The sequence below is a fragment of the Aulonocara stuartgranti genome (genome assembly GCF_965226115.1).
Source record: "Aulonocara stuartgranti genome assembly, chromosome: 7".
Classification (NCBI taxonomy): Eukaryota; Metazoa; Chordata; class Actinopteri; order Cichliformes; family Cichlidae; genus Aulonocara; species Aulonocara stuartgranti.
The window spans coordinates 15588004-15615335 of NC_138945.1; the positions used below are offsets into that span (position 1 = coordinate 15588004).

Below are 27332 nucleotides of genomic sequence, written 5' to 3' on the forward strand. Positions count from 1 at the left end.
TCCTTTAAAAACATGATTAAGATGTTATCTATCTGAGAAATGTCCGCTTTTATATTTCAGATAAGGTGAAATGTGTGAATTTTTAAATTTTATTTATTTTAGTGACGCAATTTGTGCGTCACTAAGTGCCTTTTTGATTTTTGCTTTCTACTTCCCTCTAAACTCGTTTTGGTTAAAAACAGCACCGAAATATGATATAAAAATATTATAATATTTGTGTTTGTAGGCTATAAATGGCAGAAAGCAGTATTTCTATTTTCTTTTAATGGACTGTGTAGGTCTTTTCTTCAAAACTGTTCGTTTACTTCTGACTTCTGATTTAGAATTTTTATTTTAAAAAACATATTTTCCAGTCCTAGCGGATTGATTTGTAATTTTTCAGATCACACACAGTTCTTTGAAAGCATGAATAGAATTTGAATTTACAGCACACAAAGCCATCCCTGCTCTTCTTTTGAGTCACAGTCGCTTCTCTTGCTTTCTGTTGCCTCCTGCACTTCAGAGCGAAGCTGTTGTTTGAGCAGATACAACATCTTCGACTCAACAGTTCTATTTGTGGAAAGAAGAAGTACAAACAAGGCTGTTTCTGCATACTTCAGGGGACCTACCGTTTCTTGTCAGTCTATGAGTCCTATGAACTGTGTCACACACTGTGACCCCGCCCCTCCATGCTCAGTGTCAAAACTCCCCGACAATATTTCCTTCTCACACACGCTGGAGAGAGCAGCTACTGTGTGAATCATGATTGTGAATGGCAGAAGACTGTGGGTGTGAGGTTACGAAGACACCGTCTTGGTTTCAGTCTTTCAGACAGACCCGGGCGAAATGGCTGGTTGTAAAGTTCAGCTGGATTTTTCAGACTCTAGATGTTCTTCATGTGCAAGCCATCCATATTATATCATCCTGGGTAAGCGTCCTTTTTTTTTTTTAAATCTGCCTTTCTACTTGATAAACTTCTTGTCTTGGTACAGCTCAATCTTTCTGGAAGGATTTAAATCCATGAACATCTCTGTGATAACTCCTGTTGTTCACATTCAAGGTCTGATTCTTGTTCACTACGCTACACTCTCCATGCATTCTCAAGTAACTCAAGGTAGGATTACCACAACATTTCTAATAATTCATTGTCTTATTACTGTTCATATATTGGTTAGCGCTGTGTGTACTGCAATTTTCCAGCATTCTGATTCATGTGAACTTGTGGAGCATTTGTCTCATTTGGCACAAGATGAAGAGTGAAGGACGGTAGTGGTAGTACTATATTTGCCCTACATTTGCACATTTAACCCAGAGTGTCACATGCCATTTATTTTAATCTTCATTCAGTCTAATACAACAACTCAGTCCAACAGAGTATTTCACTTCATCGATGAAATAACAACTTATAAATATGCTTTACACCACCATGATCACTAATGAAGAGAGCAGCAGTATGTCAGGCTCTGTTTACTGTACTGGACCCCACACCCTACATGTAAACTTTGCACTTCATCCTCCCTTTTAAATGATAACTATATCAGAGCACTTGCATGTTGTTTTGAACTTCCATCATACAGTCATGTTAAAAAAAAGAAAGTGCACCTTCCGTCAGTTGTACTTGTCAGAACGTAACAATAATTAAAAAATAAAATCATAAATCGAAATCTTAGCTTAATATCAGAGTTTTCTGGGTCACAAAAACAGCTCTTTCTACCATCAGGGTAATGCTGAACGTGTAATCTGGTCTGGAGCATATTATATTCAGAGTTTAGGTTTGAAATCATCCAACTGTGCCACATTATCTCTGATTGTTTTATTTGCAACTTATGTTTTAAGTGCAATGCAATTCTTTCTGCACGTGCAGCTTGTTAAGCTGTATTTTACTAAGATCGCACATGAAGCCCAGCTGTACAGTTACAGCAGTGCAAACGTCGCAGTCCCACTGGAGTTTGCATATTTAGATGAGATGCGCGTGCTTCAGTAACATCTATTAGATCATTGCTAAGGTCTGTTGTAATCTGTAAAATTAATTTCATTTAGATCTGTTGACCAACTAAAGCGAAGCCCCACGGTCTTTACTGTTTAAATGGACCCACTTAAAGGTTTCAGAGGTCTAATGCGCAGCCATTATAAATAAACAGCAGCGTAGAGAGCGCACCCAGCAAAAAAAATTATTAACTTGAATTTAAATGTTTATTTAACACTCTAAATGCACTAAATCCCACAATTCAGCATCCTTAACATCCTGCCTAATTTGCACCAATATCGCATTGTCCTGTTATAGTTTTTTGTGTTCTTTATAGATTTTTACCAGCATGTTATCTTCATCATCTGAGATGTATTTGATTGGAGTAGATGCCATTCATAGTGATCTTTTTGTGCGGTGCAAGAGTTAAATGAAATGTGCAACATCCCTTTTTATGAGAGCTGTACAGGCCCTGAAGCAGAAAACCTGGGTTATCAGAGAAACTTAATGATCTGCATTTTCATATCCATCATATCTGACGGAGGTTTTAGCTTTTATCAAACCAGCTGACGCAAAGAAAAGAGAGACTGTGTCGAAATTCCCCCATGGTATAACTCTCAGGTCTTAAACTGAGGTAAATGCAACTGGAGGTGAACAAAAAAATTACATGAAATGGAGAAACAATGTGTGAAAACATAACTACTGCTTACTGCTTCCATAGAAATGAAAGGGGATCATCACCAAGTGTGAGCACGTCTATAAAAGCAGATGTTTGGCGGTTTGCACAGTATTCTCGAGTCAAATGCAAGGTGATCTGTCGGACAGCTAAAGCATGCAGCATGCAGCAGCAGGGCGATGATCCCCAGGACAGCAGGAAATTTAGAGTGACTGGAAAAGAAAGGCTTAATGTGCTAAAACAACAATGTAAGAAGAGTGGACCAGAAATCCTTCGTAATGCATTGAGAGACTGATAAAGTCCCAAGCCAGGTGTACTTAAGGAAGGGAGGGAGTTTGTAATTAGTTGTCTTTGTTTGTCTGTCTGTCTGTCTGTAAGATATTATTTTCAAATTTTGTGTGATGGTAGATACCAATAACAGCTTACACTGCTTTAATTTTGCTGGGAAACAGGACCTGTAAAAATTGTATCATTAAAAAATCTACTTTTGTAACAATTTCTCATGAATTTACTAAATATTTTGTGTCACATACCATATTTATGTGCAGAGAAGTGCAAGGTAAACGAGATTTCTTCCAAATACGAGCATTGTGGACTTCACCCAGGTAAAGAAAACACATACTGGGTCATCCTGAGGTGACCCATAATCTTTGAAATCAGATTTGAGACAGGAAAATGGTTTTTTTCTTTCTTTCTTTATGGTGACTGTGCACTGCCTCTTTTACAGATGGAGTCCGTGATTTGGACTGTTTTACTAAATATCCATGGTCCAAATTAAGATGTATGTGGAAACCTGGAAAACACGCATCCAAAAATACACATATACTCGTAATACAACCGTAAGTAGTTTTGTTTTTCCCTTTTTACCTTACAACCACACGTTTTAAAAATGCATATGAAAATGTCCTTGTTTGTAATTAACATCTCTTGTTTCTTCTTCTAGACAAAAAAGAAACTATTGCAGAGTTTATAAAAACATCAATAAATCTCGTGAAGAGATCACCTTCTATAAAAACCACTATGTGACCATTCAGATTTTTGAAAACAGTGAGTCAAAAAATTGCACCAAGACAGATTTTCAAGGTTCACCGGAGAGCCTGCGTAAGTAAAAAAAAAAAAAAAAAAAAAAAAAAAATATATATATATATATATATATATATATATATATATATATATATATATATATATATATATATAAATAAATAAAAATTTAAGGAGCAGCACTTTGTTTAAAATTTAAAAATTGATGAAATTTTGGGGATAATTTTCCTGTTTCAGAGCGATGTGACCCTCCAAATTATGTGAAATTCACACGGCACTCTGGGAAACTGGACATAAATGTGAGCTGGGATCAAAACGATGTCAAGCATATCATGTCTTACTCTGTCAGATACAAAGCACTGGGAAGCCTTCAATGGAATGAGGTCAGTTATTTACTAGGTAACGATTGATATCAAAATTTGCATTATTGCAGAGCACTACTGTTAAAGACCAGAGGGTTATCCACACGCGTGCACAAAACATCAGGAAAAAAAGAAAGCTGCTGGTCTTTAGCTTGCCCAGCTTAAGTCATTGTTAACAAAAGACAGACATGCCCAATGTTCCCTCTAAGCTGCGCACTGCTGCCACAGTCTTTGCGCACAAAAAAAATCTGCGTTGCGCACAAAAAGAATCTAACCTGAATTAAAATTGAAACTAACAACTCTGTTTTGCAGTGTTAGTCAGAAAGTGACTGTCTGCTCCTGTATGGGATTAGAACGATGCCACCTTATCCCATAGTCCAGCCAATCACGCGATTTACATTCGTGTATACCGAGCTAATCAACGTCGTTGACAGGCTATGACAGCGTCCTTATGTGCCAACACCGGTGTTTTAGCTAGCAAAGCGGCGTGGCTGATGTGAAGCCACGTTAATGACAACGTGTAAAACCATTGGAGATGTGAGCAGGACCGACGGAGCAATTGATGGAAAAAGTGTGGACTTTATACCAGTTTTTAAATTGTGTTGATAGGCCACGTAAAACCAGAGTTATGATTAAAAATATGCAATGTTTGGTTTTCTTCCTGAATACTGTCATTGTTTATATTTACTGCGGGAAGAAACGGTTAAATCGGCGTTTAAACATCGAAGCACTCTGCTTTTGAGCAAAACCAAAAAAAAAAAACCTCACCCTTTCCTGTCCGGTTGTTCAGTGATGACGTGACGAATCCTACTTCCGGGTCTAAAGTAGTCTGCGTTTAATATGGCTTTTGTGTTGTTAACATGTTTAATGTTATGTATTTTCTTCTATTTGATCTCAAAAAGCTCCTAAAACAGTCAGTGATCCCTGTTGACCTCCCTCGGCTTTTATTACCACTAATCATTTATTTAAGCTCAGTTTTTAAAACCTTAGGATGTAGCTACAGCCCAGCCCATGCAGCAGTATATGAATGACTAACCTCGTATTGTGGATGGATTATCTCAGTTGTTCTCCTGGCTGAAGTTTGGTCCTTTTACAGCATCCTGCCATGCGATTACATTTGTTCCTGACCACCGAGAAAAAGTTAGCTTGTTTATATTATGCTAACATAGCTGTGTCGCTAGCGGTCACGTAGCACATCATTATATACCAGCTAGCCCAACTTCAGTAACCCTACAAGCGTCACTGCTGTTTAGTTTTCTGTCTTCGTTTATGCTGGAAGTGATAACAGAGCTGTACGTTTTAATTTGTTTCCAAAACCCCGCAGTCAGGACATGCTATATTGTATTTAGATAGAAGCTAGCGAGCTAACTCCCTGCTAACTTCTAACTCCGTTAAATGTCATAAATTCCGTTTTCATGGATGCCTGGAGGTTAAACTCAATTGTTACACCTGGTAGAGCAGAACGCTGATTATTTTATTAAAGATGAAAGACTTTAGACAGTTTTTCAACTCTCAGTAATGCCATAGTGATCGTTTGATATATGGACCTGCAGCAGAGTTTAGACCCAGACACGGCTAGTGACGTCAGACTGAACAACCGGATTGGTGGAAAAATGTACCATGTCGACCAATCAAAAACGGCAACGTGGCATTTAGTTGTTTAGGAAGGGGGAAGTTTTAGGAGTGACAGCAGTGTTTTGAGATGTGAGAGATTTGCGACGTTTAGCGCAAATCTTGTGTAGTCAGTGTGTAGTGTTGTCAATAGTTTTGTTGTGTGTGTCAGAACAATGAGGCGACTGCTGAATGTTACAGGTGTTACAGGAGTGATACATCTCCTGTTGTCAGGCCTGCAGGTATCAGGCTTTTGTTCTCCTTTATCTCATAGTGGACAGATATTATTTTTGGAGTGGCACAAATAGTTTGTGTGGCATCAAATTTGATGCAGAACAGCTGATTGTTCTGTAAATAGTTTGAAATGTTTGTTTAAAAAAAAAAAAACGCCTTGGCTGCATTTTTAGGTAAACAGCTGCAAAAAACTTTGTTGTTTGCAAAACTCAGTAACTTTTTTGGAGAAGTAACTATATAATTATTTGCCCAACATTGGTCTTTATATACTGTGTTTTGCAGACAGAGAGTTACAGGACTCTCTCCCAGACCACAGACTCATAATACAAGTCAGAGCTTTATAATAAATAAATGAATAAAGTTGTGTTTTCAAAATTGGAGTTCAAGTTATTTTTACTTCCAATAGTGTTAACATACTACACAGGTCAGGAACAAGATTCTTTAAAATTTTCATTGTAAGTGGGCTAAAGCAGTTAATTAAAAGTAGTCTAACATAAATGTAAACGCTGTAATTTGATTATTTTAATAAACCATGTAACTTGGATGGATTAGATGCCGGCGTGACCACAGTGCACACGTCTGCTGTTGCTCACAGTGGTCCAAGGGATCGCTCAGGGAGTTTGTGCGTTCGCTCAGACACATGAGCCTATGACAGCTGGGATAGGCTCCAGCGCCCCCCGCGACCCTGAAAAGGATAAGCGGAAGCGAATGGATGGATGGATGGAGTTGGCTCAAGAGTTGGGAGTTCGCCTTGGAAGGTTGCCGGTTCGAGCCCCGGCTCGGACAGTCTCGGTCGTTGTGTCCTTGGGCAAGACACTTCACCCGTTGCCTACTGGTGGTGGTCAGAGGGCCCGGTGGCCCCAGTGTTCGGCAGCCTCGCCTCTGTCGGTGCGCCTCAGGGTGGCTGTGGCTACAACATACTGTAGCTTGCCATCACCAGTGTGTGAATGGGTGGATGACTGAATGTGTAAAGCGCTTTGGGGTCCTTAGGGACTAGTGAAGCGCTATACAAATACATCATTTACCATTTACCATAACAGAAGCAAATGAATAAATAGATAAAATTTAATTTAGAAAATCACAAGCCTACAGATATTTTTTAGAGCTTGACTTGAAAAAGAAAATATGGCACAGCAGTGCATTCAGAGGTCAGTCTGCCTGGCTAAGACAGGCAGGTTTTTTTTTTACTTTTAACATCTTATACATAACTACTGTTTTCTTCTACTTTGAAAATCTAACACACACCATGCCTGTCTTTGTATTTGCTCTTCGGGTCTTTTCACCATTGACAGTTTTCCATCACTATACTGTATTAGAGTGAAAGAGGCATTCAAAAGCAGGTTTGAAATGTAAACAACATCTGAAATAGCTGAATCTTAGATTTGCCTTTAAAGTGCAGCATGATCTGAGCTGGACTTTTATGATTTCGAAACACTGGTGCTTTCCTTTCCGATGCAGTATTATCCATAATAAAGGATTAAAAAAACAAAACAAACATTGATAGACAGCAACTCTCATAGACAGACACATTTATCTGAGGGAGACAAAAAGTAGCCTACGTCTAAAGGTCTACGTAAAGATCTCCGTGAAATGAGTCAGAGCTTACCAACTGACGTTAACTGCCCACACTTTAGTCATGTAACAGTTAAAGTTGCCAGATGATGAGATTATGTCTAACTGAAAGTCAAATTTCTCTGAAATATGGTCTCAGAAGCTTGAAAAGAAAATCGACTACCATGAGCTGGGTGATTTTTGCTTTGCAACATTCGCTCTGATTGTATTTCTCTTCCAGTCTAATTTTAAATCACAGCAGCTTTTATATCAATTTCTGCTAAAGAAAACGATCCATTTTAAATCCAGCCTGAATCCTTACTCACACTCTGGAAAGTACACGGTGAACATTAGGTATATTAAGGAATTCATTCAGGTAATATACAAATTACCTGAATTACTTGTAACTGCAGGCGTACTTGTTTTTCCAAACTTTAGTTCTTAACCTCTTTCTGGAGGCATTCTGATCGGCTCTCTGTGACTTTGTCGGCTTGCATTTTTGCTCTGAACCAGTTTCTTCTACTATACTCTACAAAAAACAAAACAGATGGGATACTTCCCTAACGCACACACTGATTTCTGTGCTGCTTGCAGTCACCTGGAATGTCCCAGAATAAAACTACATGCAGAGTGGAGAATCTAAACTCCTCAGTGGCCTACGCTCTACAGATACACTGCATCACCAATACTAAATGTACACAGTGCCCATGGAGTGAAGCTTACACTGTGCCATCAGGTTAGTGTTTGCTTTCTACTTTGTTTTTCTCCTAAAACCGGATAAAGGATTACCTGCTTATGTTCAAAGTAAAAAACCAAAAACAACCCAGTTTGCTCTTTCAGAGGTGACATCACAGCCGGTCATCGTCAACTTTAAAGAAACTGACGTCGCCAATGAAAAGGGTACTCGCCTTGTTTCAATAACCTGGAAGGTAATTTTTCTTCAAAAACATCTTCTGAGAACATGCTATTAAACAAAAAGCAGAATGTAGAAAACACTCAGCAGCCACTTCATTAGGTACACCTGTTTTAATGTTTGCTCGCAAAAAATGTCGAATGTGACAATCGCATGGAGCAGCAGTTCTCTGGGATAAAATGCCTTGTTGATGTCAGAGGGGAATGTCCAGGATCCTCTGAGTAGATTGTAAAGCAGCTGTAACTGAAATGCTCAGTTGTTACAACCACGGTATGCAGAAGAGCTCTTCTGTGAGTCTTGAAGCAGTTGTGCTAGCAGAGGACACCGGGTGATATTTCTGTCAGCTGGAAACAGGAACCTGAAGCTACAGTTCACACAGGTTCAACAGAAGATTGGACAAATGCTGCCTGGTCTGATGAATTTCAATTTCTGCTGTGATGTCACAATTTGCTGTAAGCAACATGAAGGCATGGGACCATCCTGCCTTGTATAGATGTTTCAGGCTGCTGGTGGTGTAATAGGGTGGGGAATATTTTCTTGGCAGGCTTTCGGCTCTTAATGGTTTCTGGAACATGATCTCAAACCAGACCTCAATCCAATAGAGCATCTTTGGGATGCACAGCCAACAAATCTGCAGTAACTGTGTGATGATGTCATGTCGACATGGACTAGAATCTCTGAGGTGTGGTTCCAGCACCTTGTCGAATCTGTGCCATGAAACATTAAGGTAGCTTTGAAGGCAAAGGGTGGGCCAACCCGATACTAGTAGCTGGTGAATGTAAATGCAGCGATTAGTCATAGCTGCTTGTTTTGATAATAAACTGTTTTTGATCGTTAGGTTTCTGCCAGAGACCTGCATGATGGCTACATCGTGACCATTGGGAAAGAGTCAGGAGAGGCCCCAATTGAGCGGATCGACACCATTCAGCCCAGCATCACACTGATTCTCTCCTACTCAGCTTATAGTGTGAGCATCCAGTCTTTCAACAACGTCAGCATCTCTCCAGCTGTGAGCCATATAATACCCCTCCGCGAAGACATGGACAGTCAGTACTCATTTCCATCCTTACAGCTCTCTTAAAGGTGTCGTTTTCACCACAGATCTGAACAAAGTATACATCCACAGGTATGGGAGATGATGAGCTGAACGTGACAGTCCACAATAACATATCCTTCAAAATCTACTGGAAAGACTTCCTTCTCAAAAAATACGTGTGCTATTGTGCGGAGTGGAGGGAAGAGAAGACTAAAACAGCGTACAAGTCCTTTTACCTTAAAGGCAAAAACTACTATACTTTCTCTCTTTTAAAAGGTATGTTAATATTATGAGTTTTTGGTCAGCACCGTTTAAATGCAATTTGATTTGACTTGCCTAAATGATTTTATACACAATACTGGATTGGTATTGGACAGCAGAGATCACTGCATGTTGTCAGATTTAGCTGGGAAAAACACTTTGGATATGGCTAGGGAAAACTTTTAATTCAGTTAAAGTTAATTGTAAGTATGCAACTATGGCCCAAATGTTTCAAGCATATGTTTCTTTATAAAACGTGGATACTACTTCCATAACATTGTCCACTGATTTGTGGACTTGAGTTTAAAGCTTCTGTGTTAGAAAATGTACTGTCCCAATCTGTATTTATTTACTTATTCTAGAGCTAGAAAAACTGATTAGGTACTCGCATAGATACCTGGTATGGCTGTAGATGTATGTGTCTCCTCCTGCAGATACCTGTTAATTAGAGCTATGCGTAAATAAAATAATACTAGAGCTTGGAACTTGAACACTGAAATAAGCGTTTGTGTAAGTGCTAAATCAGCTTCAAAACCAAACCTGTCAGAAGTCCATTGCAGAGGTCTGTGCAACTGACTAACGTTCCTTAAGTGGCTTAGTGGAAGTTACTGTTAGCTTTCAAGTCACTGCTGATTTTTTTTCCTGTGTTCAGCCCAATCAACAAAAGCTAATCTGCTGACTTTACAAGTTGATTGTGCAAGATTAGTCATTCTGTTTTGTTTGTCTGCCCTTAAAAAAATAAATATCAGCTAATATAATGGATTGGATTTATATAGCGCTTTTCAAGGCACCCAAAGTGCTTTTACAATGCCACTATTCATTCACTCTCGCATTCACACACTGGTGGAGGCAAGCTACGGTTGTAGCCACAGCTGCCCTGGGGCAGACTGACAGAAGTTAGGCTGCCATATCGCGCCATCGGCCCCCCCCGGCCAACACCAGTAGGGTAAAGTGTCTTGCCCAAGGACACAATGACCAGGACAGAGAGCCCGGGGATCGAACCGGCGACCTTCCGGTTACAGATACGCTTCCCAACCCCCTGAGCCACGGTCGCCCCCATATATTGGAATGCTGGATTTTTAAATCACCACATGCCAGTACAGATTACAATCTGTGTCTATACTTTGGACCCATACAATGGATGTACGCCGCTTGCTGACCAGCTTGGAAGCCAAATTTGGCACTCCACCCCAAACCTGGCTCCAAAACACTAACATGGTGGAAACTTGAAAAGATATATATATATATATATATATATATATATATCTACTTGCTTGTGAACACTTGAGTTGCTTTGCAAATGTAATACATATATTTCGTTTTCTTCCAGCGATCAATCATAATTCATTTGATATCTCAAATATCCAGAACCCTTGAAGCCTTACAAGAGATACACCGTCAGTCTGCACGTGCGACCGAATAAGGACACCTGCAACATGAAGCATCTTAACAACAGCGAAGGAACGTTTGCAAGCACAAAGTTTTATTTCATGGAAGGCAGTAAGGCACAGGCACTCTTCTCCAAAACAAGCAGACACACATACATTACAAGTCACCAACAAAACACTCTGACCTCTTGAAACTGCTTTCCCGTGTCATTCTTAAAGCTCCTGTGAGTGGTCCCGCAAACATCAGCAGTTACAATTTGACACAGAATTCAATGGTGCTGCAGTGGTCATCCATCCCAGAAGAAGACACCAGAGGCTTCCTACTGGGTTACACAATCCACTACACTGAGAACCACCTGAGGGGAACAGAATCTGAGAACAGTAAGACACCTCCACTTACTCCATAAGCTTATTCATAAACTGCTGAATTTTGTTGAATATAATAATAGCACTGGCATCACATCCACTGGTTGCTCTACAGCACATGCATCATCCTCACTGAATTTCCTGTTTGTCAGCTACTTTGTTTACTCTTCTCAGTTTTCCTGAAGTTAATGAATGCTGTAATCACACTGCAGTTTTTAGTCTTGATTTTAATGACCTCATACACTACTTGATGTAGCTATGACATCATAACCTAATTAACTCTCTGGATAGGACTAGTTTGTCAAGATGGCTGAGCAACCTAAAGATAATCTACTATCAAATGTTACTGTTACATTATTTCTTTCAAAAGTCTTCCACTCACGTATTAAAATACTCCAAAATCATTTGACAGGAAAGCCATTCTAACACCGCTGCTGCTATTTCAGCAAGTGAATATGCTCATGATGACAATATTTTCATATGATAATACTAACATACTCATAAAGACAACACTAACATGTTCACCATGACACTGCTAATATGCTATGCTCATAATGATAATGCTAATATGTTCATAACGTCAATGCTAACATGTTCACAAAGCTAACGCTAACATGCTTATAATGTCAGTACTAACATGCTTTTAATGTCACTGCTAACATGCGCATAATGACGATGCTAACATGCTTGTAATGTCAATGCTAACATGCTCATAAAGACAATGCTAACATGCTAATTATGACAAAAACTCATTTTGATTGCAGACATTACAGTGGATCCAAATGTTAACAAGTATGAACTAAAGGATCTTACAAGTGGCACAACATACCAAGTCCAGATATCAGGTTTCACCTCTAAAGGAACAGGAAAACGAAGTGAACCCAACTTTTTTACAACGACTCAAGAAGGTCAGTCAAGTAATATTTCAACCATCAACTGTACATATAATTAAATTTCTAATTTTTTATTTGTGCCTTTATTTATTTATTTGCACAGGAAGTTTTAAATTCACTAGTATTATTGCAGCCATTGCAGTTTTGGCTGCTGGACTGATATTTGGACCACCAATAATAAAAAGGTACAACTTGTCAACCAATAGCTGGAACAGGATTCCACCAAAGTCGCTAATTAGCTATGTCTACCACTGTGCACAAGCTTTACCTTAACCATTCCTTTAATGCTTTTTAGAGCAAAAGTTGTCCTCTGGCCAAGCATACCTAATCCTGGAAAGAGCAATACAATGCAGAAAATAGACAGGCCCTGTGAACTGGTAAGTGTCAGCTGTGACAAAGCACACAGTTTTAATGTTGTGGAAACCTAAAACAACCTGAAACTTATTTTAGGGGACTGCTATTATAGTCCCAGTGCATCAGATGAAATATGTTGTATAAATTTAAATACATCTGTGTGTCATTTGGTTACATAGGAACTCCTTGAGGTAATCAATACTCTGAAGGCTGAAGAATGGGAAACAAAAAGTCTCCATATAATTGAGAAAGAAGCTGTCGCCCCTGCCACGATATTGCCAGCAATGCTACCGCTTCTTTGTGGCTTAGACAAACGGGGAGATTCACCAGGAATTACTTGTAACTGGATCCAAACAGAGACAGATGATGCAACTGGCAATACATCTCCCAACAATACTACAGACACATTGTTGGAAACCCAGCAGACAGACCTACAAAGTTTTCCTTTTCCCTTTCCAAGTGGCTATACCACGATGGAAATGTTTCAGCACGTAATGCCACAGAGCATCACTGCCGTTACTCAAGACATGGAAAGTGACCCAGAGGACGCAGACCTGACTGTATTCAATCCTAAGCCAGGACTGGACTATGTAAGACAATTTAGCACCAGTCCAGTCTCGGACAGTGACCACTTGTCCACTATTTTGTGATGAAGGTCAAACTGCAGAGCATAAAGAGGAAAAATCACTATGTGAACAACTTAGTCTAAAAGGCCAAAGTAAGAACTGCTGCCCCTGACTGTTTCTGCTGTGACTTATGAAGAACAACAATTCAGTTTACCAACAACATGGATTCATTTGGCTAATAAAATCAGCAGAATTACCAAGACAGTGTTTACATCACATTTATGTAAAAAACTTAACCAAAAGAATGGCATGCCAGTTGTTAGAATTGGAGTAAAAAGACAAAACATCCTCCCAAAAAGTGCACTTAACCATTACCACGGTCAATGAATTAGCTATTAATATACTGCTGCATGGGCTGAGCTGAAGTTACATGGTAAGGTTTTAAAAACTGAGCTTTAAAATGATTAGCGGCAATAAAAAACAGAGAGAGTCCGACAGTGATTACTGACTGTTTTTAGGGGCTTGTTGAGATTAAATATAACAAGATACAAAGCATTAAAACATGTAAAAAACACAAAGGCCTTATTAAACGCAGAGTTGTTTGGGCCCGGAAGCAGGATTCATGACGTCATCACTTAAAGACCGAATAGAGGTAGTTGTGCAAAATCTTGTGGCCTTAAGTCATGGGGAAAAAAGGCACCATTCACCAGTTTAACACACAAAAACATTTTCAAACTTTTTGAAGGCTGTTCATTGTCAGCTGGTCTGAAATGTTCAATCAGTGGCTGTTCTCATAACGAAGACCTTACTTTACGTCACCCTTTTGCAGAAAGCCTAAACAAAGCTTAGCAGTCTACAACCATAAGGTGTTACTTGAAATGCTTGTCTTAGCCATGCCGACCTTTGCTAAATCACAATAAATGGAAGGTATGACTGTGGCTTATGCGGTTTTCATCATGTGAACAGATTACTTTTACTTGGAAATAAAGAGCTCTCTTGCCCGGCATCTTTTGAGGAGCATGAATGTCTAACAAATTTTGTGCCTTTTTATCTCATTGAAGTTGGGGTATGTCACAGCAGAGGTCAGACGTTTGACCGGAAGACAAATGGTTGAAGCTCAAGGTGTTCACTTTGGTCAGACACTATTCAATTAACAGAGATTTCTAAAGGCAGATCATATATCGCACACACAGATGAGTGAAAGTGTTATCCGTAAATATGAATTGTTGCTACTCTTTCAAAGCACAGATAATAATATAACTGGGCCCATATCGAGAACTGGTGGTGCACCACAGTCAACACAAAGCCCAAGTTACAAAATCAAACAAAATTAGTCAATGAAAAATCTCTTTTATTGAGTGTTTTTGGAAACGGATGTACTGTTAGATTTGAAATTAAGAGGATTTATACATGAAAGCTCTTCAAAAACAGTGGCACCACACTTTTACATAGAGTCCAAAATCCAGCATCAAAGGACCACTCCTCATGGACTGAACCGTCAAACATGTTTATACATAATATACCTTCAGAAGTGGGTAAATGTTTATAAAAATAAAATTCTTCACATACTGAAATACTTGGATTTTTAAAACTACATTTTAAGATGACCACTTCAGACTGAAGATTTGTTTTGTTTTTTTAAATTGTAAAAACAAAGTAAGAAAAAAAAAAAAGGCAGAAGGCAGGACAACAAAATACAAGCAATCATAAAATCAGGTCTGTAAAATCCAGCAAAGAGGAATTTGGCCACACACAGCCATAAAGTATCCTTTTAAAAACACGTTCAAAAAACAGAAAACACACATACACAAAGTCACATAGATCTCAATCTGGGGCCAGCTTGCAAACACTCGACCGAATAAACTGAAATAGTAAAAATTGAGAAAAATAGGTCTAGGTCTACTTAATTATTAGTATACTCTGTAACGAATTAATGAGGACAGCTAAAACTTTAATATAATGTCTCGATAGTTTTCAACATCCTAAACAAGTCTCCATATTTTTTCTTAGTGTAGGCACTTTTTGGCCCTAATGTGCTTACATGCAGTTTGTGGACCTTTGATGTTTCCTGTTCAGTCTCTTCTTGGCTGCTTCTGAGAACTTTAATCGCCCCACTTTCTCCAGTAACATCAGCTGACAGACATTTATAGCACATCACCATTATTTTACAGTATAGGCATGTGACTTATATACAGTATAAAACAGTATATAACTTTTTTTCTCCTCACACAGTATTAGAACAATAGCAGGACGTGATACTTTGTGACCTTGTTGCAACTGCTAACCAGAAATAAAAAAAGTGATTCAATGATGTACAACCAAATGAGTTCACTGTTCACAGCATAAGATAACACCGTTCTCTAATATTGTCACTATGCTACTTCAAGCCATAAAATTAAAATGCAGTTTGCAGGTTGCAACCGTTCCCGGACCATAAAACAAATATGGTGCAAAAAGGGGACTTAAAGGTAACTTCACTGACATCACAGCCCACATTTTCCTTCACCAACATACAAAGGGGCAAATGAACTTTTCAGCATAAGCAGAAATGTTATTTTAAACTCAATATTCCTCTAAGGGACTTTGTGTTTATCCATTTCCTGAAACATCACATATATAATGTGCCATTGCTTCACTTAGTGAAAAGGCAAAAAAAAAAAACCAAATATGGGAAGTTTCTCGCACAGCCATTGTGTGACCACAGCCAGCGCATTAAAAATAATGGGAAAAACAAGCCAGACTGTGTACAAGTCTGTGGGGGAAAAGAATTAGAGTTAGCTGCTTTAAGGTAGGCCTAGCTTCTAATTAACCAGTCTCTAGTGTAGGAGTGTAACCTTCAGTTTCTTACTTGCATCGCCTTCTTGCTCACCATGTCCTGTTTAACAACACCAACATGATGATGACAGAAAGACTCAGGTTGAGGGTCTAAGATGGGATTTCACGCTATTTTTTTTTTTAATATTCAGATTATGGGAACCCTGCTTTCACTCTGGCTCTCACACAGGACAGGCATGCAACGAACCCTTTATGTTCCTCACTAAACAATTTAAGACAAACATTTGACTCCTGCTGCAGATTGTTGCTGCTTATTTTTACTTCAAAACGTTTTTGAAGTACTCAACTTTACAGTTAATAAATATGTAAATATGTGACAGTCACAAATAACATATCTAGCTTTAAATGAATCGATAAATGAGTATGACCTCTATTCCTCATCTGTGTATCTGGAATGTGACCAACCTTCCTGGAAATGCGGGAACATTACAGTACTACTATACTAGCTGTCAAAAGTTTAAGAACCTATACCATAAGGACATAAAAGCAGAAGAAGAAGAAGAAGTTGTCAGTGGAATAGCTAAGCAGAAAAAGTGTGGCCTTCTCTATGATGCTGAGCACTCACTTGCCCTTAAGGTTTGATAGTGAGATTAGGCTGACTTAGAGGAGCCATGTGTGTCACCAGTCAGGGGATGATAATAGGAAAGAAAAAAAAGTAAGATGCCATTCAGTGCTTCTGTATGTACACACTCACGCACACACTCACGCACGTACACACACACACACACTCACGCACGTACACAATGGGCAATAAGATACCTGGATGAACAATATTAGTGTCCATGGTGTTGCTGAAGTCACTTTGCACCAACATATGCTTCCTCCTCGTGGTTAGTCTTGTAGCTGCCGTTATGCTGGGCGCAGGGTGATGATGTCATGTCCTCACTTGGTGTGGCTGAGCCTTCTCTGTCACTTTCTTCCTTTCCTTCTCTGACATACCTCGCTTCAGCCTGAAATGGCAACAATGAACGATCAACTTTGACCAACAAAAATATTCAAAGAGAAAAACGCTCAAGTGCAGGAAAACTATGCTGTGCACATTAACAATTATTTGATACTTCCATCTTTTTCAAACAGGAGTTTATCTGACAGTTGTAAACATCAAGTACTTAAGCTTATAGTACAAATATGTACCTAATCTCATACTAATTGATAATAAAAATTAGTATCTGGAATAAGCTGAGGCATCCCCTCATGTTGTCCAAGATAAGGACAATTTTGGACAATACCTCCCACCCAACATGCTGGACAGCCACAGGAGCATGCTCAGTGAAAGACTGATTTACCCAAATGCACCACTGAAAGACACAAGAAATGATTCCTGCCTGTGGCTCTCTCCCTATACAACTCCATCTATAATTACACCCTTTTGCACATGCTCTACAGTGAAAATAACAATGTTTTACAGTTTACAGTAAAATGTCAATCATATATATTTAATCTCTGTAATATTCTGCATATTCATAATTGAGCTTTCCGTATATATTAGAGCTGTTTCTTAGATTTTGTAACTTTGTAATATATTACATTTAGTTCAGTCTGTTACTGTTCTTATCGTCTTGGAGCAACTGTAAATAAATAATTTCATTAAACTATTCTGATTCTTGTGCTTTTTGTTATTATGTCTGCTTGCTAAAAATCAATATTTCACTCCTGTAACAGCCTGCATATCATCTGGAATACTGGTTTAAATCTGGTTTGCGTAACTTTGCAGCAATCAGCACCAGAGCTAAGAGCTCTGATGTTACTTGGAACACATAGGTCAAAGGGAGGAAGAGCAGAAATGTTAATCAAGATGCATTGTATTTTTATAACAAGTTTTCTTTTCTTTTTTAAATCAATATTTGTACCAGCTTCACTGTATATTAAATTAACAGTGACTGTGTTGATTCTGGTTGCAGTTTCATGTAAAAAGCTGTTAACCAAAATACGTGACAAACCCATACGGATGCTGCAGCTCGTCTTGCAGAAATGATGGTGGTTTTTGAGGAGAACATTTGTTTGGCTGTTACTTGTCAAACAAATGTTCAGATTGTTATCAACAGAAAGGCTCAAGTGTCACAAATCTAAATCACCTTTTATCTCTTGGCTATCATTTGGGGGATCTATGTAGTAAACTTCAGAAGTAGGACAGTCGTGTGGTTTGATACTCAAGTTGGAGACGAATGGAAACATTCACTTGTGCTGGTGTGAATGACATGCAACAATGCCACTACTTTTGAGGTAGAAACTATTCAGAATGGGACTTTCAGAGTGATCTGCAAACCAAAGTGTGCTGAGAACTAAACCATACAGCAAAAGATTGATGTCACATACCAGAAAGACGAAGCTCGTGCATGCAAGTTGTATTATTAAATGCTTCCAGGCCTATGGATCTGGAATAATTAGATAACTCCAAGTATAAGCAACATAATGTGCACATAACTGAGTCATTCCTTATTTGTAAATTATTAGATTTGTGACTGAAGCGTAATCTGTAATACCTTCCCTGGCTTGGCTTTGCTCCTTATCCTGTCCTCGTCTTTGCGGCTCCTTTTTCTGGACGTGGACCCGTCCCTTCTGTCCCTGCTGCGTTCTCTCTTCTTCTCTCTTTTACTCCTAAAAGTAAGAACCAACCTTCAAGCAAACATAACTGAACCTACAATTGTATAACACAGTAAAAAAACTTACCTACAAAAAATGTTTGGCAGCATGAGATGGTTGGATTTACCTTTTTGGTGACGGTGATTTGGCTTTCCTTCGAGGGCTTCTTGACCGATCCTTACTCCTGCGCTTGTGCCCCCTGGTAACAACACTTTATTAAGTGCATGGAGATAAAGGTGTTATAAATAACACATCTTATTTTAGTTAAACGATCAACATCCTTTTTTGCACCACAATAACATACAAACAGCAGCAAATTTAGGGAGATATGAAGATTAAGAATCTGGTGCCCTCTACTGCCAAAGGCAAGAATCACAGGTCTTATTACAGCTGATCAGATTCTTTTATTATTGTTATTATTAAACACGTAATAATCCAGAAATATTCCAGGAGTATGTTGTAGGTGGTCCCATGTGTTGAGCTAAACGACAGTATAACAAAGACATTCAGACTCTTGGGAAGAAAAAAAAAATCAGTGAGGTTTTTGCCTCACTGCATACCTCGAGCGACTCCGACTGCGTCTCCTGTCTCTGGAGCGAGAGCGTCTCCTGTGACTGCTTCGGGAACTGTGTGAGTCACTGCCCGGCAGCAACCTCTGTGATGTTCTGCTTCAAACAGAAGCAAAAGGGGAAAAGTGTCAACAACTAAATTGTAACGCAACACTAAAACCCTGATGCTAAAAAAGCCAGTCACCTGTGTTTTGAGTGGGATCTTTTCCGGCGTGCCTTTGAGTGTGAACGGGAGCGTGAACGTGAATGTGACCGCCGTGACCTTTGAGACTGGCTGGAGGAACGCTTCTTTGTTTCTGTGAGAGGAACAAGCAGTAATCTCAGTACACGACAATTACTTCAGCAACTTTAATCAAGTCTTCATGCAGGAAGACCAAATATCGTACCAGGTTCAATGGCAGCAGCAATGGTAGACTGTGCTTCACGCACCCTCTTCATCACATTTTCTAACTCTTTAGCAGCAGCCTGAGGCGTCAGCTCTGGGGGTTTCACAATAGCGTTATTGGAATGATTAACCCTGAAAGACAAAAGTATCAACCGGCTCTTAAAACCACGTTATTTTACGCATTTTCCCATTTTACAATTTTAACTAAATACATACTTCAGCGGTCTGTCTCCAAACATGACTCCATTTAATGTGAGGGCTCTGGCAACAGACTCTTGCTCAACAAACTCTACAAAGGCAAAACGAGTTGGCTGGGTCTCATCTCCGGCCATTCGGACAAACTTCACATCTCCCACCTGTTTAAAGAATTCCAACAGCTGCTCTGCAGTGGTGGTCTGCGGAAAGAAAAGATCAACTCAGTTTAAAGAAACATACAAGCCCCAAAATACAAAGCTTTTTAAAAACTGCTGAACCTAGAACTGGGCAATTTAATTGGTAGAAACTGTTGTCAATGCTCTCAGATTTTGTCACATCTTTTTCTTAATTTTTATTTTCTCTGCTTAACCTTCGGATGTCTGCACTCATCACTGCATTCTGTTTTTATCTACATTTAAAAAAGCAAACCAACTTTTTTAGAACTGGGGCTGTACATGTCATCAATTTACAGATGCTTCACAGATGTTTAAAACAACAGTATTGGCCCAGAATTTTACAACTGAGCTTATAGTTTCCTCAATATGGTGAAGGTGGTACAAGCCAAACCCAAACAAGTAAGTAATAATATTATCATGAGCCTGTAGAATGAGGTCACATGGCCTTTAAATATACGAAGACTTTTGTGTTACCTGTGAGTTCAAGTTGCCAACATACACTGTCCTCCTGATCTCATCAATTTTTGAGGGATCCACATTTCCCATGAGCGGCGGCTGGGCGAGTACTGACGACGAGGGGTCGAGATTGGCTGGAAGTCGATTCACTAAGGGAAGGTTCAGCTGCAGGTGTGTGAAACAAAGACACAGGTTTTGTTAGTACTGCACGATTATGGTGAAAGGCATGATCATTTTATTATACTGTCATGTAAACTTAAAGCTGCTTTCACATCCATGCTGTGCCACATTTCTGCTAATGTACAAATATCTGCAGCAAAATAAAATTTGCCCCCCAAAACACAAATAAAATACAGTAAAAGTATAAAAGTACCAAAATCAACCACTGCTACAGTTCCTGTTAGTTAACCTTTGCAAACAACAAAAGGTGTTTGTTAGCATGACTTAAGTGTATCACCTAGAAACACATTTAAACAAAATAACTCAATTTACTGTTTCCTACACGGAGGATGTGACTAAAACTAAAACTAAGATCATCATCACATTAACACCTTTGCAAAGGTTTTGACACTTTGGACCAGAGAGCCGTTATTCACACGTGCAATTATTGCTCCATTTACTATTTTCTTAAATCCGCGGTGACTCTACGATGTTTAGTTCACATGTTTGACCACACAGAATGACATCAAATTGGCGATTTCAATGCATTGTTAGCCACACCATCGCACCCTTGCACAGGCTCGCTTTTACGGACATCCGACTGCAGGTGATCCACGTTAGCAACCACAGCGCTGTTGTCTTTAAGTCATGCATTCTTTATCCTGCAGTTTGTGGTGAGTTTTCAGTAAAGCCAAAGTATTTCTAAACAGCAGATGATGATCTGCTTCAGGAGACAAGCTCTTCTACTCGGCTCCACATATGAATTATGTTGCACATCTGTCTTTTAGCATAGTTACTCATCCACATTATTTCAGGAAACTTAAAGCTGCACGCTGCGGGAAAGTATCATGACGTATCATTTAGAGAGTGCCTGATTTGTTTTTGCTTTGTGTTCTATTGGTGAAGCACACATTTTAAACATCAGTTGGTAATAGTTATTCAACAGTGCGAAGTAAAACCGTGATCATGATTTACATGATCATTCTGACCTCGTGAAATTTTAAAAATCATGCAACTCTGGTAAAATAAACCCCACCCTCTCACATTTTCATGGCACGCCAACCATTAATCTGAAATACTCGCATTGTCCAATTTTAGTTAAAATTAGATGAAAAATAACAACTTTGACATCTTTGTCCTCTCTGCTGTTGTTGTAGGATGGGGTCAAAATGACACTTCCTAGTGTTACAGTTTTTCTCAAATGTTAAAACACAAAAGCCAATCCTGTAACCCAAATGACCAGTAGTCTAAACACATTTACTAAATGTAGCCACCATATTCCAGTACCATAAACACATGTCACATGAAGACACAATTCACAAAACACAACCCTATGTACTCATAAATCTAAACACATTTTTCCTTGCTAAAACACATGTTGCAAAACAACTCTGCTCATATTCTCAAATGAAAGCCCATGTGATGCAAAATGCTTGCCACAGTCACCAATCTTTGAACACAGGGAACACACCTGGCGTCATTCACTACACACAATGACTCAAAATTGAAGACACTTGTTGCTAATGCTGTACCCACATGTAAAAGCAAGTTCAGAGTGCACAGTATGCTGAAGGTTCCAAACAAACACAATGGATGAAGGCAGAGTCAGGGGAAGAGGAATTTGATGCAGAGGAGGGAGAAGAGCTGGCCCTGGAAGAAGAGGAGCAGGCCAATGAGGAAGAGGAGAAGGCCAACATGGGAGAGGAGAAGGTCCAGGAGGGAGAGCAAGACAACCTCGCACCATCATTACGGACGAGATGCGAGCAACAGCTCAGCGACATGATGCCGCACAGTGATTGTGGTGTGTGTGTGGTGTGAATAACGTAAATAAAAAAAACTTCACACCCTGTTCATGTTTTCAAGATTACTGTTGTGTGCAATAGATTCTGTTTTTGCATTGAGTTGTGTTACAGTAGTGTACGTACATGCAGGATTTTCTATAGATTTATACTACTCATATGAAACTCACAAATCTAAATGCCTAATCCTCTGCAGAGATCTACGACGATCCGTTACTGTATAGTTTCTAAAATATGCATTGGCAGTTATGAAACAAAGAACCTTCTCACAAATTAAGCATTGTGTTTTCAATTGTTTTGCTGTAGTGTGTAATGCTGTGTATAGTGTTTACAGTTTTGACAGCTTCGAGCTGCTCTCTTGGTGTGGGAGTTTGAGTTTTGCAGTGGGAAGGTGTGGTTGTGTTTATGTAGCTTTAGAGAAGGGTGTTGTGTTTGGACATTGGGGGACCTGGTGGTAACGTTTGTGACATGTGTTTTAGCATTTGAGAAAAACTGTAATCTCAATCAAAATTCTGACTTCTTGACTGCTACTGTGTGATAATGAAAATGGATGCTTCACCAGTAGACCACAAAGCAAAACCGAATGAGGCACTCCCTAAATCACTACCTGATGACATGCAACTGTATATTATGATTTACTTGCATGAATAACAGGCAGACACGAATTATGACAGTGGCCAGACTTACATTCTGAAGTGGAGCTGGAGTAGGAATTGGCAGCAATCCCCCACCAGGAATCAGACTGGGTACTGGAGTGGCAGGTGCCAAAAGTGACAAAGCCTTGGCCTCTTCTGGGATTTTCCCTGCAGGACAAAAGCAGATATTAGTGAAGGCAATAGAAAAACTCTCCTCTTTGTCTCCTCTATGTCTGCACAATTAGCCCACTGTACTCTAGAGAGAAAGAGAGCATACACTTCCCATACAGCCTACAAATCTTCTACTGTCTACTCATGATATGCTGGAGACCGAGCATCCTTACTTTGCTTTTATTAAAAAAAATAAAACAAAGAAAAAAAAAACATTTCTCTCAGTGAATCTGAATTATTCTCAATGAAAATCCTTACTTTCTCAAAAACAAAAAGAAAACTTATTTTGTCCTTGGTCTCTTTTCAAAAACAAAGAAAGGAAGAAAGGAGAAACAAAATAATGCAGAGAATGAGTCAACACTTTGATGTATGGGTCACCTGTACTGGAAACATATTGGTCATGAACCATACGATATCAAGCATGGACGCTTTTCCGTGGGGGGAGGGGGCGATCGTTTCGGAGTGTCGGAAAGGTGTGCAACACAAGACAACCCCAATGGCTGCATCACTAATAGCACACAGAACATCAGATACAGAAAAGAACAACAATTTTAAGAACTGTAGGAAAGGTTAGCCAAAACTTAGCTATAAAAAACACCTAATTAGAATTTTCTTTTTTTCCTCTCTGCATTCTAATCTGCTTCCTTGCTGCAGAAGTTAATAAAAAAAAAAACAGCTACAGGTTTATCACATCATAGCTGGTGGCACTGAGCATAAAAATGACACATTTCCCCTTCTAATGTTAGAAGGGGAAAAAAAGGAGCATTAATGTCACCAAGCATTAATGCGTTTGACTCACTGCTAAATACTAAACATCCACATTAGAGTCGTAGAGCACGAATATGAGGAAAAAGCCCTAACTGCTGCCTTTTACAACACACTTGAATTACAGATGTGAAGTGCACTTATAGCTTGAAGAATTTTATGCTCCGATGAGGTAAAGTTTTCACTGCCGACTCTCACTTTTTCACAAAGACTAGCCCCTCACTACAACGAGGCGTAGTGGACAGGAGAGTAAAGTGTTAGGGATCCTCCTAGCATCCCATGTGTGACACACATCCCCATCGGTATGCCGTAGCAACCTGGACAGAACTCAATCACACACAAGCTGCAGCTGTAGCGGAAAGAGAGAGGGGGGTGGGGGGGTTGGACAATAATCAAAACAACAAACCAAAATAACAAATATAAACACAACGCTAGAGATAAGCAATATTGTAGTATTCTGGATAGAGACAGTAGAGAGTGGACAACATGGGAAAGTATGAAAGGAAACAAACCAAAAGAAAAAAAATTTCAAAAGGAAAAAAAAAAAAAAAAGAGACAAGGTGTCCATCTTGGAAGGTTCAGCGGGCTATTCTCCTGGTCACATTCCCCCCTTGAAGGCTGCGTTGGCCCGATCGGGGATAGTGGCTTGGAAAACAATGCCTGACTCAGGCTAGTGTAGTAGTGTAACAGCTGGGCCACTCTAGTCATCTGATATGCACACATAATCACACAGAAAAAACATACAAAACCAAATTAATAAACTCAGTAGCCATCCAGCACCAAGTCACGTGGACAAAAAGCATCAAGTCAGAGGTGATATCATTTTGACTGTACACAAGGAACAACAGTGGCACCAAAGAGGGAGGGAGATTTAATGAAAAGAAGCACCGAAACAAAAACAAATAAAAATATGTATCTATGTTTTTTTTAATGAAGAGAGAAAAGGGTGAGTTATTGAGTAATATCCATCAAACAATATTTAAAATATGCATAAAACTATTTTCTGCAGGCAGTCCAGTGTTTATAGTGTGGATTCAGCTTCAAAAACATTCAACCTAGCTTGGTTTCCTGTGTGGAAACCATTTTGTGAAACCAAACAAGAGACCCTAGCTCGGTGCTATGGGAATTTCTTTTTTTGTAAATGCTGTGGCGATACAACCACTAACCTGTACCAAATAATTGTACACAAACAGTTAAAAAAAAAAAAAGACCTAACCAGTGGCACAACTCGACAATTTTTCATGTGGGTTAAAAAAATAAAATAATCACAATTACATAAAAATAACCCAGAATTCAACCACAACAACTGAATTCAGAGGAAGGAGGTCATAACAAAGTCAAGGTTGTTTCTTTAAACGTAAAGGCCTGCACTCACCTTCCGCACATGGTACTACTATCAAAGCTCTGTCAATAAACACAGTATTAGTGAGATGTTGCGCCACACCAACACTGGAGGGGTCTCGGTACTTTATGTAGCACACTTTGGACGAGAAAGAGAGGGGGGCGTTGCTGTAAACAAAAAAAAGGGAAAAGGAAAAGAAAGGAGAGAAAGAAGCGTGGGAACGCGGGTTAGTCATTTCATTTTGTTTCATCTGGGACTTTTTAGTTTATAATTTAAGAACCGCGACAAGGCCGCAGGTCCGCAGAGTTGCTTGACTAGCCATGCCGAGGCAGACTGCTCTTACTCGGGCGGGTAGAGCCGCAACTCCTCGATGTCTCCCAGGAAACCGAAGAGAGTGCGCATCTGCTCGCTGCTCACGGCCGAGGACAGGTTGGTTATCTGGACGACGGGTGTCCCCGGTATCCCGCTCATTATGCAAACTACTAAACGCGACGCAATAAATAACGTTTTTTGTTTTTTTTTTAAAAAATTAAAATTATTTTTATTTTTCAGTTACCCTACTGTGTTAAATACACAGAGCATCCAAGAAGGCGGAGCGACAGGGGTTCTTCCTCTTTATTCCCAACAGGAGTGAACAGTACGCTTTGAGGTCCGCTACCGCCCCCTGGTGCATTGTATGGTACAATGCATTTAATCAGTTTAAAATGATTCGTTGGCCATATCGCTCATGGTCGATATCAAGCCAGGAAAAAAAAACATTAGTCATTTCTGTCAACTGGCGAAGAAGGTAGCAGAAATCGCAAGGAATATAACATTACAGTCCTATTAAGATATTTTAAGTGGCCAAAAAGGACAGGATTGATTCTAATATAGGTAAATAATGCATAATAATGATAAAATATAAAATAATCTTAAAGATAGTTGCAAAAACAGGTCTTTTTAGGTTTTATCTGTCATTTATATGTAAGCCCTTCGCAAATCCTTTTGATTATAGTTACCAGTATAAGAGATTATATATAGAAGTCACTGTTTTAGGACAATACTGGCCTGGTTCAAAATTAACTTTTATTGCTCACCTCAATAAATAAAGTAAATGTCAATGATAACAATTTTTAGCATAATTGTACCTAGGAAAATTAAACCTTGCAGGCTGTGAAAAGAAGAAAAGGAATCAAGCAACTGATCTTCAAAGTGGAAGTAGCACAGCATGTTGGATCTGATATGCTCAAGTTATTCATCCACAGGAATAAAATATTTAGGGCCAAGCAGAATATATATCACAATGACTTGGTCATCGACAGGACTTATAGACTTTAGTGAAGTTCATGGGTCACTTCAATAACATGAGACTATGACATTTACTTAATACAGCCAACAAATTTGAATGTATGTGTCCATGTTAGTTAGTTACTCATTTATCTTTTTCTTCTTCTTCTTCTGGATGCTTCCTTAAGGGGTCACCACAGTGGATCACCTGCCTCCTTCACAACCTTTTCCTAGCATACTTTTCTGTCACACCAACCCTCTCCATGCCCTCCTTCTCTACATCAGTGAACCTCCTCCGAGGTCTTCCTTTTTTACTCCCGCCTGACAGCTCCATTTTCAACATCTCTTGTCCAGCATATCCACAATCCCTCCTCTACACACGTCCAAACCACGTCAGCCGAGTCTCTCTAACGTTTTCTCCAAACTGAGCCGTCCCTCTGATGTACTCATTTCTAAATCTGTCCATTCTGGTCACTCCCAGTGAAAATCGAAACATTTTAAATTCCACCATCTTTAAACCAAACGTCATAGCATCTCTGTACATACTGAACGACTGAAATTTGTATTTCCATTTTTTAACTTTCTCAGTGAAGCCAGGGCTTCTCAAAATATTCTATAACCACAATCAGAATACTTTATCCCTAATGAAATTATGTCGAATATTGTGCCGAGATCGCCACAGCAATAATTAAATTAGAAAGTACTGAATATTAGTATCCACTGGGTAACAGATGAAGTTAAACGTTTGAAACACAACTTAAATGCAGATAGTGTGATTGTATACATCTTCAGAATTCAT

At 39.2% G+C, this 27332-nt stretch overlaps 3 protein-coding genes across 9 annotated transcripts in view; 1 reads left to right on the forward strand and 2 right to left on the reverse strand.

Moving 5' to 3' along the window:
• mast4 (microtubule associated serine/threonine kinase family member 4) overlaps window positions 1–7030 on the reverse strand; it is a 112200-nt gene extending 105170 nt beyond the window's left edge. For both annotated transcript variants that reach the window (XM_082541851.1, XM_082541849.1), the window contains exon 1: window positions 5061–7030. The gene's annotated coding sequence lies outside the window, so the exon portion shown is untranslated. The remainder of the gene's footprint in view (window positions 1–5060) is intronic.
• Window positions 468–15883, forward strand: LOC309711494 (interleukin-31 receptor subunit alpha). Its single transcript, XM_082541871.1, is given in 16 exon segments — window positions 468–907; window positions 1040–1093; window positions 3170–3226; window positions 3349–3460; window positions 3565–3722; window positions 3900–4045; window positions 8015–8156; window positions 8261–8349; window positions 9172–9379; window positions 9460–9645; window positions 10999–11138; window positions 11141–11399; window positions 12149–12292; window positions 12381–12462; window positions 12573–12654; window positions 12811–15883. Coding segments are annotated over 16 exon segments (2412 nt in total). The 5' UTR covers window positions 468–825; the 3' UTR covers window positions 13282–15883.
• On the reverse strand, window positions 14532–25897 carry srek1 (splicing regulatory glutamine/lysine-rich protein 1). Of its 6 annotated transcripts, none has more exons than XM_082541887.1 (11): window positions 25611–25897; window positions 25301–25434; window positions 23042–23157; window positions 20415–20561; window positions 19786–19964; window positions 19571–19701; window positions 19369–19480; window positions 19176–19280; window positions 18743–18814; window positions 18516–18630; window positions 14532–16982 (listed from the first exon to the last, which is right to left on the reverse strand). In XM_082541887.1, exons 1-11 carry the CDS (start codon window positions 25736–25738, stop codon window positions 16830–16832), a joined length of 1392 nt encoding a protein of 463 aa, XP_082398013.1. In that variant the 5' UTR covers window positions 25739–25897; the 3' UTR covers window positions 14532–16829. The 6 variants fall into 6 exon arrangements, with proteins under 6 accessions (XP_082398013.1, XP_082398011.1, XP_082398012.1 ...); XM_082541885.1 differs by having other exon boundaries at window positions 18743–18826; XM_082541886.1 differs by having other exon boundaries at window positions 19176–19283.
• Window positions 25898–27332: the final 1435 nt, after the last annotated feature.

What these genes read in the sequence shown, in the direction of transcription:
- srek1 (XM_082541884.1), bottom strand. Translation starts at nt 25,738, where the DNA reads ATGAGCGGGATACCGGGGACACCCGTCGTCCAGATAACCAACCTGTCC. An exon ending in TTGGCAACTTGAACTCACAG is followed by an intron (nt 19,965 to 20,414) that starts GTAACACAAAAG and finishes TTCTTTCCGCAG; the next exon opens with ACCACCACTGCAGAGCAGCT. An exon ending in AGATCCCACTCAAAACACAG is followed by an intron (nt 19,284 to 19,368) that starts GTGACTGGCTTT and finishes TTCTGTTTGAAG; the next exon opens with CAGAACATCACAGAGGTTGC.